Genomic DNA, 13,619 nt, shown 5'->3' with positions numbered 1-13,619 from the left:
ATGATAAATTTCACTTAGAAGGTGGTAAAAATAAAAATGGTTCTTTCTCATCTAAGTTCATGGACCCCTTCTCCCCCCCCCGAAATCTAGTCATGTATCCCTTGGTAGTTTGGGCTAAGATGATCCCTAAGGACCTTTTCAGAATAAAAGGTCTAGGGTTCTGGGAAGAAGAGGCCATTGGGAGCATGTGGGCTGAAGGGGGTGGGGGTGAGGGAGGGCTCACAAAGGGGAGTAATCTCCCCCTCTATACCCACCCTCTCCTCCACATCAACTTATTTACCATTGGCTCGCTGTGTGAGCTTGTCTTAGAGTTTCCATTTCCATCTTTGCAAGATAAAGGATTGAACTCAGAAAATCACAGATTTAGAGATGAAAGACCATGTGGACCACCTAATCCAAACCATTCGGAAACAGTGAGTCAGTTCAACAAACATTTATTAAGCACCTACTGTGTGTCAGACACTGTGTTAAGCACTGGAGATACAAAAAGAAGCAAAAGACAGCCCCTGCCCTCAAGGAGCTTACAATCTAATAGAGTCATAGGAATCAAATGACTTGCCCCAGATTGTACAAGTAGTTGGTGGCAGAGCTAGGATTTGAACCCAGGTCCTCTGATTTCAAAATCTACACGCTTTCCACTGTATCACCCTACCTCCTTCAGACTAGATGGTCTCTAAGGGTCTTTTCAGCACTGACCTTCTTTTGGTGACACCAAGTGGACACTGGCAATGTTGTGGGAAAGAAGTGCTCCCCCCCAAAAAAGATGTACCCCATTCATTGCCGACAGAAGACAGGCACCCCAACTCAGACAGCCAGCTCAGTAAGGGGCAGAGATGGACCACCTGATGGCTGAACTCCAGTTGGACCCAATGAACCCTGCCACAGCTGATCCAAGCTAGGATGACCCATTCCTGTGAGACAAACAGCTCCCGCCCCTTCACCTTGAGCCAAGCTGTGAGGAAAGGGGAGGGGTGGATGACAGGGGAGGAGGATGCCACAGATATATTGTTGGGGTTTGAAAGGTGGAAACTGATGCTGGTTCTGCTCACCTCAACTGAGGCGGGTGAGGGGGGCAGGAAATGGGGGAGGGAAAGGAAGCCAAAGACGGAAAGTCAGACAGAGAGGTGAACAGCAGAAACAAAAGCTACAGGGGGAGAGAGAGAGAGAGAGAGAGAGAGAGGGAGAGAGAGAGAGAGAGAGAGAGAGAGAGAGAGAGAGAGAGAGAGAGAGAGAGAGAGAGAGAGAGAGAGAGAGAAAGGAAAGACAGAAAGGGGGAGGGAGGAAGGGAGGGAGGGGGAGAGAGAGAGAGAGAGAGAGAGAGAGAGAGAGAGAGAGAGGAGAGAGAGAGAGAGAGAGAGTCACAGAGATGGAAATACACTGAGAGATTTGAGACCGACAAACAGACAGCCATATACACACACAGAGAACCAAAAACCAAAAACCAAGACAAAGAACAGACACAGAGCTAAATGAAAGAGAAAAGCTAGGGGCTTCTGGGTCAGAGACATGTCTTCCTCCCTCAAAAACATGCACACCTAGTGTCCTTGATCTCTCCCACAGTGACAAGGTATCAGAGAAGCTCTGGGAGACCACACCCGGGAGCCTGTTCATAGGCTGGGAAGGTGTTTATTGGAAGGACTGAGAAAGTGTGAGTGTTCTCACCTCAAGCCCTGTGGGCATTCCTTCATCTAAGTCGGGGTGGGGAACCTTGGCCCTGAGGCCACATGTGATCTTCTAGGTCGTTGGATGTAGCCTTCTGACTGAGTCCAAGTTTTACCGAGCAAATCCTTTTATTAAGGGGATTTGTTCTGTGAAATTTGAATTCAGTCAAAGGGCTGCACTTGAGGACCTAGAGGGCCACAAGTGGCCTCGAGGCCACAGGTTCCCCCACCCCTGATCTAGGTAAATGGGGAGAGCTGACTCTGGAAAGGCTGGACAGCTCTCTCCCTCCCTCTAGGCAGTGAGCTGTGGTCCCTCAGGTCAGGGGTAGCAGAGCACCAAGGTTTGGGGTCAGACACCCTTGTGAGAGAGCAGAGGATGCTCAGCTGTCTGCAGCAGGGCCTGCCTGCTCAGCGGAGGGTGAACCGACGCGCGCTGATGTTCATCCGGGTGAGGCCGATGTCTCTGAGGGGGGGAGCCAGGAGTCGAGTGGGCCGGAGGGAGCCCGGGCTCAGCAGCTCTGCAGCCTCTCCGAAGCCCAGGCCCTCGGCCTCAGCCTCCAGCTCAGCATCATCCAGCAGCTCCTGGTGCTGCCTGCAGATCTGTTCCACCTTTAGCTGGTGCATGCGGGACCGGAGGCGCAATAGCTGCCCTGCCAGCTCCCGGTCCTGGGCCCGCATCTGTCTCTGGGGGGAAATGATCCAGGTTGGGGATTCAGGGGATTCAGGGCCCCGCCTGCCTGCCCTCCATTTTGAAACTTTTTTTTTTTCTTTTTTAAGGCAATTGGGGTTAAGTGACGTGCCCAGGGTCACACAGCTAGTAAGTGTCAAGTGTTTGGTCTGAGGCCAGATTTGAGCTCAAGTCCTCCTGACTTCAGGGCCGGTGCTCTATCCGCTGCGCCACCTACCTGCCCCACTGCCCTCCATTTTGGGCAGACAGCCAGGGATGCTGAGGGCAGCGGCATCTCTCCCCCTATCCACTCTGTGTCTAGGCACTTTGCCAGCCCCTTGAAGCTCCAACAGTCTCTGACCCTGAAATCCCCTCCGTCTAGCTCAGCCCTTCCTGGCTCCTCCTTCCTCTCAAGCTCAGCTCCACCCTCTCCTCTCCTCTTCCTCCTCTTCCAGGAAAGATAATAATAACTCACATCGCTAAGGCCTTGGAGGATTTACAAAGCACTTCCTTACAGCAGAGGGGAGTGGTTGGGACTGGGACCCAAGTCTTCCAACCAATAGTGCTATTTCCCAGCCTCTTGAATGGACTCAGGGGCTCATCTGTTCAGTCTGTCAGCAAAGATTTATTAAGCGCCTACTGTGCGCAAGGGACCAGGCTGGGGGGGGAGAGGAGACCCTCACTCTTTTCACTGAATATTGCACAATATTGTTGCATTTCAATCACCTTATCTCCACCGAACTCCGGACTTTAGCCTTCCCTAAGTCCCTACGGAACTTCGGATCATAGACTGTGAGAGGCAAGAGATACTTAGAGATCACCCAGTTCCTCATTTGACAGGCAAGGAAATTGAGGCCCAAGGTGGTGAAGCCATTTGCCCAAGGTCCCACAGTCAGGAGAAGAAATTTGAACTAGGATTTGAACTATGGTGTCTAACTCAAAAACCAATATTTCTCACATACACTACCCCATGCCGCCTGTCCTGAAAGGGACTTCCTGAAACTGGGGACTCCCTAAGGGCAAGGTTGCACTCTCCTCCTCAGCCTGGGGCTTCCTTCTGTGCATCTGTCCCTTAGATAGGGGCTCTTCGACAGTGAGTGCATTCTACTCTCTACCCAGAACGCCCACACCCCAGACTTACCAGCTCTTCTCTGAGCCACTGCAGGGCGTCATCCACAGTGTGAAAACCACAGATGGCTCCAGGGCCTGGTTCCCCCAGTTCAGCCCTGGCATGGCCTCGGCACCAGGCTTGGCTTTGGACCCTGGCTGTCCACTCGAGGTATGAGGGCCTTCTGGTCTGTAGCTTTAACTTGGCAGTGAGTGCCTTCAGGCTGTCCAGGCTCTCCGAGTCCTCTTGCTCTTCCTCCTCACCCAGGGCCCCAAATGCCAAGGACCCCAGAGACATGGTGATGGAAGCTCTGGTGGGACCAGAGAGGTGTGATGTGTATGTCTGTCCTGCGTTGAGAAGGACAGATGGATCAGTATGCCGAAGTAGGAGATGAGTGTGTAAGATTGAGTGTGGCTTATTTCCCTGGAATCCTATAATGGGAACTCACGTGACCCCTAGAGGAAAGGGATGGGGAGTGGGGTGGGGGTGGGGGTGGGGATGGGGTGGTGGAGAACAGGATCTCAGTTTCTCTGGCCTCAGGGTCAAATTTAATTGTTGTTACCCAAAAGGAGACACCCTATTCTCTGAAAGGAAACTTCTCCAGGGCCAGGGAGCCACTGGGGACATTGGCTTTGTCCCTTAGCATCTACCTACTTCCTTTTCCACCTCTCCCAACCAGATTGGGGGGTGGGGGATACCACTGAGAGAGACATCTCCAAAACAGCTTGGGGCAGGGGCAGAGTGTGGGGTCCCAATGAGGGAGTGGAGAGCGTGGGACACCTGTCTGGGGGCCACAGAGATAGTATCCCAGATTTGATGAAGGCAGAATATGAGGTTCCAGGCTAGAGAAGGACAGCCTGGGAAGTCTATGGGGTCTCAGCCTGGAGGGAGGCAGTGGGTGGTGCCGGTTGGGTTGGGATACTCAGAACAGGTGTCTAAGATGCAATTCTGGGAGGAGATAGGCTCTGAACCTTGAAAAGCTCCTGGAGAGGCTTTGAGGTGGGCTCCCCTGTGGCACCCTAGGCACCAAGGACCAAGACACTTAAGTGAAGAGCCAACTGCCCCCAGGGGGCGCTCCTTAACCAATGACCACCAGATAAACTGACAGATACAATGAGCATTTAAGGTAGCCCTGAGGGCACCCAACTGAGAAGACTCAATTTAAGTCCTAGGAAGGACCTCAGAGACCAGCTAATCTATCCGTGTCACTTCAGAGAGGAGACTGAGGAGCAGGGAGGACTTGCCTGAGAACCTAGGACCAGCTAGTGGCAAAACAAACTGGAAATAAAGTGCATGCCCATTGATTGGGAGATGGTTGAACAAATTGCGGTATATGAATGTAACTTGTTGAACATCATTTCCCTGTAAGAAACAAGGAATATGAGGAAATCAAAATAAACATGGGAAGGCAGGTATGAGCTGATACAAAGGGAAGTAAGCAAAGCCAGGGAAAGATCATATATATTGACAATAAGAGTGTAAGGGAAAAGACCCCTTACTAAGGTTTAAGTGAAGGGAAGGACAAATGTATTTCTCCCCCTCCTCCCTTTCCTTGGAGAAGTGAGCAAAATATCTTCTACATTGCCTGTCACGGTCAAGAATGTTATTTTGGCTTAACTGCATTTCTTTGTTATAAGGGAAGGTGGGAGGAGAAGTATGTATCTGGAAATGACGTAAAAACAAGTAATATTAAAATATTAAAAACAAGTAATATTAAAAACACATTAATTTAAAAATTCGTGGCAGGACTTCTGACCCAGGGCTTCTGATTCCAAGGCCAGAGGGCTGACGTGAGCCAGGGTATAGAGGAGGAGAATGCACTACAATTCCCTGGCAGATTATTTCACCGAGCAAGGCGGAGAGGAGGAGAGCTATGTTTGAAAGTGGGTAGGATGGGTGCACTGGGTTCGAGAACATCTGAGTCCCCAATTAGGCTCCAAGCCCGAGTTGTCCTTGCCCTCCACCATGAGGGCAATGTCGAACCTGAGCACTCCAATCCCCCTAGATCTCAGGAAATCTGAACCCTCCCCTCGTGGGGCCACCTTAACCAGCCCCAACCCGCAAGCTTCACCCGCCCCGGGGGCAGTTCCTGTCCTCCTTCCCCCCCATCCGTCCGGATCCTCGGGTTCCCGCCCCGGTCCTCCCTCTGGGCGGAGAGGACTGCCTGTGACCTGGGGCTGCAGCGCCCTGGGACCCCACTCTTCTTCTTTGCGCCTCACAGCACCCCCAGATCCCCGCGCCCTGGGCTTCCAGGATGGAGTTCTCGGAGTTGATCCGTACTGGTCGCGCGGAGGCGCTCCTTCTGCCCGGTCCTGGGCAGTCCCCAGTGCGGGGCACCCTGTGTATCACCAGCCACCACCTGCTGCTGTCCGCGGGGCACGGAAGCCCTAGCGACCTGTGGCTGCTGCTGCGCAACGTGGATGCTGTGGAAAAGCGGTGAGAGGGGCTTGAGACGTTGCAGGGTCTTAGCTGGGCTCAGGGGAGAGAAGCGGACTGCCGGGATCAAGAGATGCGGCGAGGGGTGGAGGGGACGCTACTGTGTGTGTGTGTGTGTGTGTGTGTGTGTGTGTGTGTGTGTGTGTGTGAGAGAGAGAGAGAGAGAGAGAGAGAGAGAGAGAGAGAGAGAGAGAGAGAGAGAGAGGGTGCTTCCTGGGGGAGGAGAGGCTAGCAGTGCAGAGGCGTATCCCCGGAAGATCGGGAACTGCTTAGCTGGGAAATACAGGGGGCCCGGAGCCAGCCAGCCAGCCAGCCGACGTGTTGGATGTTGGCTGGGAAGGCACATGTGCCTCGCCAGGTCTCAGTCCTCCGTCCAAGGAGAGCTGAGCTCCCTTGGCCATTCTTTCTCATGCGTCTTCCACTTCCCTCTATCCCACTGACTCCTCATATGTCTCCTTTTCCCCACTGACTCCCAAGTCTTCTCCTCTCACTAACCCACCGATTCCTGTGTCTCTTCAATGAACCCTACAATGTCTCCTTCCCCAAAGACCTCTCTGATCTCTTTCCCCGCTGACCCGTGCGTCCCCTTCCCCTACTTGTCCTGTGTTCAATACTGCCCTCCGTGTCTCTCCGCTCTTGTTCCCCTACTAGCCCCACCCCCTCCCCGTGACCCTCCATTGGTCCCTGAGTCCTATACTAAACCAGCATCTCTCCCTCCTGGCTCCCACGTGTCCATTTAGCCCACTGACTCCTCCCGCAGGGCGGCAGGAAACTCCGGCACCATCACCCTGAAATGTAAGGACCTGAACGTTCTGCAGCTGGAGATCGAAGGCTTGGAGGAGACTCTGGACATCGCTGGCTCCATCGAGGTGGGCAGGGAGTGCTGGGATTAGGGCAGCAAAGCCACTTCTGAGCACTGCCAAGGTGGGGAGGGCAGAGAGTGGCCGGGGAGAGAACGTCAGCAAGGGCATGGAGAGGTTTTGCATGTCGAGCCTGGGGTCCCCAGAAGTGCTTTTTGCTTTTTTCCTCAAGGCCTTGTCCTCGCTGGAATCTGTCACCACTTCCTATCCATTCTTCTACAGGCCCCAGAGCCTGAAGCTGGGAGACGCTGAGGACCTGCATCCCCCGGACCACTTCTATCAGCAGGTGGCCCTGGAGGTAGGTGCCAGTGACGGAGAGTTGAGGGCAGCTGCAGGAGGAACTTGGGGAGACTATGGGAAAGGGCTTGTATCTCTGGCTGTGGTGGGAGGGGGCCTTCCGGGGATGTGAGCTTGTGAGAGACTCCCCTCCACCCCCCGTTCCTGCAGACAAACGGCTGGCGCCTGAGCACAGTGAATAGGGACTTCTACGTGTGCGCCAGCTACCCGACAGCTTTGGTGGTACCCCGCGGGATAGGGGACGAGGTCCTGGCACGAAGCGCCCGCTTTCGCCAAGGTGGCCGCTTCCCTGTGCTCTGCTACTATCATAGTATCAACGGAACGGTGAGTCTGGAAACGGCTCCCGTACCCCCGCTCTGCTCCCAGCCCCAAACTCTGCTCAGTGCCCTAACTATACCGGCTTTGTCCTCACTGTTTCTCCACTGGTTCCACCCAGACACCCAATGCAGACCCCCCACTTTTACGTGGAATCCCTGCCCCACCCAACCCCTACCGAGGCTAGGCTTCTCCCCGTCACACCTTCAGCCCTTCTAGGATCTGTGGCCCCAGGTACCCAGACGGATTCCAACCCCGCCCCTACCGCACCTGGCCTCCAGCATTCTCCCTGGTATCCTGAGCCTCCTCAGCTCCCACCTTCCCCTCACTCCCAGTAAACTTGGGTGGCCTTACCCCCCGGACCCTAAGGGAATGGTCCCTAAGCTAGGTCACTCATCCCACTCCAAGGTGATGCTCCGCTCCAGCCAGCCCCTGCAGGGGGCCAATCGACGACGCTGTGCAGAGGACGAGGAGCTGCTGAAGGCAGCTCTGGCCCAGGGCGGAGGGCGGGGCTTAGTGTTAGACACCCGCTCAGCCCAGGCGGTCAAACAGGCCCGAATAACCGGGGGCGGCACGGAGGCCAAAGCCGCCTACCCGGGGTGGAAGCGGCTGCACCGGCCCCTGGAGAGGTAAATAGCCAGGTCGTTATCAGTTCACTTCGATTTCATGACTTCTTCAACAACTCTGGAAGCAAAGAAATGGGATGATGGGGCTTTACGCAGGGATGAGAATTTGTGATACGGGGACAAGGGATTACAGGTGCTAGTTCTACTGCCAGAAGTCAACAAACATTTATTCAGCGCCTATGTGCCAAGCACGGTGCTAAGAGATGAAAATACAAATATGAAAAAGGTAGTCCCTGTCCTCAAGAAGCTTACGATCTAAAGGGGGATGACAAGGCACAGAAGGAACCTGAAAGATGGGGGGGAAGTCCATGGGGAGGGGCGCGGAGAGGTATGCAGCCAGATGGCTCTCCTAGGGTGCCCTTCTTAAATGGAGCTTCTGGGAGGAGTTCCCCAGCCTCCAATGAGAGGGGCCCAGGGCACAGGGTACAGAAGAGGTGTACATTCCAGGGCTGATATGCTCTAGCGGGATGAAGAGGTTCCTACGGCATGACGGAGAAGTCCAGGAGGGAGATGACCAGCAAATCACTAGGTCAAAGCTAGCATTGAAGAAAATGAAACCAGACTGGGGAGGAGAGGCCTGAAGAGCCCGAGGAGGGCTTAAGGATTAGGTTTAGTGTGGGCGAGGAGTGGATTCTCATTCACTTGTGGTTGTTGAGTGGCATTTCAAACTTGTCAGTCTTTGAAGCGCTATCCTTCTGAAGGGAAAGGCAGTGGGGTCTAAAGAAAGATCATGTCACTGAGATGGAGAGGGAAGTGGCCAGTAGGCTGAGGAATGGTGTGGCCCCAGTTGGATCTGAGGTCCCTGAAGATGACCCCAGGAGACGGGATGGAGAGGAAGACCATAAGCCAGGCTGGCTGCTGAGTCATTTCAGTTGTGTCGGACTCTTCCGGACCCCATTTGGGGTTTTCTTGGCAGAGGTACTGGAGTGGTTTGCCGTTTCCTTCTCCAGCTCATTTCAGGATGAGGAAACTGAGGCAAAATGGGTGAAGCGACTTGCCCAGGGTCACACAGCTAGTCAGTATCTGAAGCCATATTTCAATTTAAGATGAGTCTTCCTGACTGTTAAGTCCCCCGTGCTCTGTCCACTGTGCCACCTAAGGGCCCCAAAAGCCAGGTCCAAAAGTCGTTGAAAAAGCTGGAAGAACACCTTAGAGCTTGAAAGAGAGCAGTATAGAGCAGACAGATCACAAAAGAAAGGTCACTGAGAGGCTGGGTGGGTCAGGATAGGAATCAGTGAACAAACACTGACAACAAAGACAGTCCCTGTTCCCAAGAAGTTCCCATTCTAATTGGAGACCATACTAACTGGGGGAAAACACATCGAGAGTTCAACCGTAGGTCAGAGAAATAATAAGAAAAGCTAACATTTACATAGCACTTACTACGTGCCAGGCACTGGCTAAGCACGCTACAATTATCATTTCATTTGGTCCTCATAACAACCTAGGGCAGTAGGTGCTATTATCCCCATTTTACAGGTAAAGAAATTGAGGCAGAGGTTAAGTGACTTGCCCAGGATCACACAACTAGTAGTATCTGAGACCACATTTTTTTTAAAAGGCAATCTGGATTAAGTGACTCGCCCAGGGTCACACAGCTAGTAAGGGTCTGAACCTGGATTTTGAACTTAGTCCTCCAGACTCAAGGGCTGGTATTCTATCCACTACACCACCTAGCTGCACCCTGAGGCCACATTTGAACTCAGGTCTTCCTGATTCCAGGCCAGCCCCTCTATGTACCATACCACCTAGCTGCCCCAAGGAAAGTGCAGTGGGGAGTAGAGAGTTTATGCCTCCTCCTCCTCCTGGCCTAGAGATTTGGGGGAAAATAGGAGTCACCACAGTGTAAAAGGTTGCAACAGATGGAGTGTCTTATTTCGGAAAAGATATCAGATTGGAAGGAATGCTGGTTGAGAAGTTCAAGGATTGTATGGTATACTGGGATGAGCTGGAGCAGACCTGGGGAGGGTCAGGGGTCATCAGATTAGGGATGAGTGCCCAAGAAGAGGTGGCATGTAAGGTGGTAAGCCTGGAAGACCAGAACGGAGGAGGCAGGCATGTGTGTTGGGGCTCCCTTGAAGAGCAGGCTACTCAGGTTTGGGGGGTGGGAGTGACTAGTCTGCTTTCTTCCCCCAGGGGTCGGCCCCTGCAGGACAGCTTTGTGCGTCTGGTAGAGGCCTGTACAGACCCCTCACTGAGCATGGATCGATGGCTCAGCCGCCTGGATGGCTGTCGGTGGTTGACGCATGTTAAGGAGGCACTGACCACTGCCTGCCTGGCAGCCCAGGGCATGGATAGGTAAGGTCCACAGGGCAGGCGGACTGTGGCTGCCCTAGGGGGAGGAGCGACATGCCCTAGGCTTAGCATCCTACATCAGATACTAGATGAGAACCCCACCCCCCAGGCAATGGCACAATGCCTCCCAAATGATAAGGGAATGCTCCCATGTAGAAGGCCCAGCCTCCAGCAGTGCTAACAAAACAGGAATAAGACTGGGGAACAGCCAGCACTCCAGTCTGACCAGAACAGCATAGGAAGGGGCGTAGTGTGAAATCAATCTGGAAAGGGAAGTTAAGGTCAGACCAGGGAGGGCCTTAAATGCCAGGCAGAGGACCAGAGAGAGCTGCTGAAAGTTTTACACAGGGCAGTGAGCTGGTCAGACACGCATTAGAAAGCCCATTCTGGGCAGCTTGTGAAGGATGGATTGTGGAGGGGAGAGGCTAGAGGCCAGGAGGCCAGTTACAAGACCATTACAAATGGTCCAGATGAGAGGGGAGGGCATGAGCCAGGACGGAGGCAATCAGAACAGAGAGCAGGAAAGGGTGTGAGAGGAACTGTGGATAACAGGGTCAATCCTGGTGTTGCCCCCTCCATGACTGTTCCCTGAGGGCTCTGTCCCTCCACAAATATTCCTAGAGCACTTTTGTCCCCATTCACCACGTTGTACACGACAGCACACCTCCTCAGGTATATGCCTCATCACCCTGAGTTGTCACGGTTGGGTATGGGGAGGCACCCCATAGGGAAGCAGGGGGCTAGTGCTGATGGAGCCTCTTGGGTCCACGCAGGGAAGGGGTCTGTATCCTGGTACATGGGGCTGAGGGCACAGATGCCACCCTCCTGGTGACCTCACTGACACAGCTCATCCTGGATCCCAAGTGCCGAACGCTGCGTGGCTTCCAAAGCCTGCTGGAACGGGAGTGGATCCAGGTAACAGGCCTTGGCGGGAACCCATGCTGTTGGGAGCATCTCCTTAAGGCGGGCTCTTACTTACCCCCACCCTTTGCCCTCCTCCCCAGGCTGGCCACCCTTTCCAGCAGCGCTGTGCCCATTCGGCCTACGCCCAGGGCCGCCCCAAACATGAGGCGCCCATCTTCCTGCTCTTCCTGGACTGTGTGTGGCAGCTGAGCCGTCAGTTTCCGCTGTCTCTGGAGTTTGGGGAAGGGATGCTGCTGGCCTTGTTTGAGCACGCTTATGCCTCGCCCTTCGGCACCTTCCTCTGCAACAGCGAGAAGGAAAGGTGAGACTGAGCTGGGCTGGGCCCCTCCCATCCAACTCCCCTCTGCTCCCCCTTTCTAAACCTCCAGGAAGCCTTCTCTGACTGAATTGCGCCAGCTTAGCTCTCTATGATAACCCACTCCCAGCTGTGGTGCAGGCATGCCCCCTGCCCTCCCCATCCCTGCCAAGCCAAGTTTGGTGCCACAGCCTAAGGAAAACACGCCAAAGGCCAAAAGGCCACAAACCACGGCATCACGGGAACAGAGCAGGGAGGGGCTTCAGAGGGCAGCCAGGCTACCCTGCAGCCAAACAAGAACCTAGCTCTGGCCCCAAGAACTGCAGCAGCTGGCCCTTTGAGGGCCAGAGACATCACTGTGACGCCGTGGGAAGAATCCTGGGCTCCAATCACCGCTCTGCTCCTAACCCACAGTGTCACTTGCAGCAAGATGCTTCATCTCAGGCCTCAGCCCCCTCATCTGCAAACTGAGAACGGCACCAACCTCACAAGGTTGTGTGAGAATTTAATGAGACCACACCTATGGAAAGAGCTTTGCAGATCTTCAAAGCACCGCATAAAGGCGAGCTGTTCTTACTCTTGTCTGTAACATGAAGGCAGCTAGGTGGCGCCATAGTGCACAGAGCACCAGGCATGGAGTCACGAAGGTTCAAATCCAGCCTCAGACACGTCCTAGCTGTGTGACCCTGAGCAAGTCACTTAACCCTGTTTGCCTCAGTTTCTTCATCTGTAAAATGAGCTGGAGAAGGAAATGGCAAACCATTCCAGTATCTTTGCCAAGAAAACCCCGAATGGGGTCATGGAGAGTCAGACATGACTGAAAACTACACAACAAATGAGGCTAATACTGACTTGCATTCCCCACAGTTCTACTTACTGTGTGATCTTGGGGGCAAGAGGCTCAGATTCCTCATCTGTAAAACGAGGGGGTCAGGACAGATGACCTCGACTCTATGATGTCTCTGAGGAGCTGGGGTGGCAGAAGGAAGGTGAGGAAGGCCAAGAACTAGAGGCATGGGGGCTTTCTTAGCCAACTCTGCAGGTAGGTAGAGGGCAGCCTCAGCCTCACTTTCTGGATGAGGAAAGGCAATGATCTGCTCAAGATCTCACAGCTCTCAAGTGCTGGAGCTGCGATGGGAGTCCAGGTTTCCTGACTCCATGTTCAAGGCTTTCTCTGCTAGCAAACACTGCCTGTCAGCACTCCATAAAAGTAGTCCCCAGAATCCTGCTCACAGGGGCTGGAGGACCATGTGCTGCTGACCAATCCCTGGCGCTGGTCCTTGAACTTCTGGGTGGAGAAGCAGTGATTGCACTGTGCCTTCTTAACCCAGCCTCCAGTCCCCCCCTACCCCCTACCCATATGGCCCGTCAGGCCTGGGGTTTATGACTTCTGGCCCAGAAGACAGTGCATGGCCCCCTCAAAAGCAGGGGCTGGTCTCCCTCTTTGGAACAGGGCTCTGAAAGACCTGTCTAATCTACTCTGCTCTGTGGCCAGGTACCTGTGTGAAGTGAAGACAAAGACCCATTCCCTGTGGTCCAGTCTGAACCAATCAAAGGAGCGAAAGAGACTCTGCAACCCGATCTACTCGCCCAACCCCCTGGCTTTGTGGCCCTCGGTGGAGCCCCAGAGCCTGCAGCTGTGGGCAGGTAAGGCATCCCTCCCCGTTCTGCCTGCCCCTCGCTCAGCACAGGCTCTTCTCCATGGCTCGGCTCTCTAACTGGCTTCCTCCCCACTCCTGATTCCAGGTCTTTTCCTACGCTGGACTCGACCACCTGAGCCCGCCCAGGAGGCATGGGAACAGCTCTGGAAAATAGTGACAGAGAAAGAGGTGGCAGACCCCCTGTGAAGTCTCCAGCCTTCTCCACATCCAGTCTTTGCTTCAGGCTTGCCAGACCCCAGGGTCCCCGGCTGGCTGCCTAAAATACTGAAAGGCGAGGCCTGGACTGCAGTAGCTGCAAGGTTCAGTTGCAGGTACTCCCCACCTTTCACTTCCAGGGCCATGGAGTAGAGGAAAGAGCTGACAATAAACGGACCTGTGCTTGTCTTCTGTTTCCTGGTGTCTCAGTGGGACAAGGGGACAACAGGGTATGTCCCTATTGACCAATAAGCCCTGCCCAAGCCCCTGCTCTCCAAA

The 13,619-nt window shown here is 54.1% G+C and overlaps 2 protein-coding genes across 2 annotated transcripts; one reads left to right on the top strand and one right to left on the bottom strand.

The window, feature by feature from the left end:
• Positions 1-1,260: 1,260 nt before the first annotated feature.
• Positions 1,261-3,889, bottom strand: FAM167B (family with sequence similarity 167 member B). The gene is made up of 2 exons (XM_020982995.2): positions 3,470-3,889; positions 1,261-2,345 (listed from the first exon to the last, which is right to left on the bottom strand). Exons 1-2 carry the CDS (start codon positions 3,731-3,733, stop codon positions 2,070-2,072), a joined length of 540 nt encoding a protein of 179 aa, XP_020838654.1. The 5' UTR covers positions 3,734-3,889; the 3' UTR covers positions 1,261-2,069.
• A 1,460-nt stretch (positions 3,890-5,349) lies between these two features.
• LOC110206266 (myotubularin-related protein 9-like) lies at positions 5,350-13,528 on the top strand. Its single transcript, XM_020983518.2, has 10 exons — positions 5,350-5,872; positions 6,633-6,741; positions 6,905-7,030; positions 7,180-7,353; positions 7,753-7,973; positions 10,107-10,268; positions 11,039-11,180; positions 11,270-11,490; positions 12,980-13,131; positions 13,231-13,528. Exons 1-10 carry the CDS (start codon positions 5,691-5,693, stop codon positions 13,329-13,331), a joined length of 1,590 nt encoding a protein of 529 aa, XP_020839177.1. The 5' UTR covers positions 5,350-5,690; the 3' UTR covers positions 13,332-13,528.
• Positions 13,529-13,619: the final 91 nt, after the last annotated feature.

This window comes from Phascolarctos cinereus, unplaced genomic scaffold (genome assembly GCF_003287225.1).
Source record: "Phascolarctos cinereus isolate Bilbo 61053 unplaced genomic scaffold, phaCin_HiC Scaffold_726;HRSCAF=1367, whole genome shotgun sequence".
NCBI classification, from domain to species: Eukaryota; Metazoa; Chordata; class Mammalia; order Diprotodontia; family Phascolarctidae; genus Phascolarctos; species Phascolarctos cinereus.
This window is presented reverse-complemented; position numbering and strand designations above follow the sequence as displayed.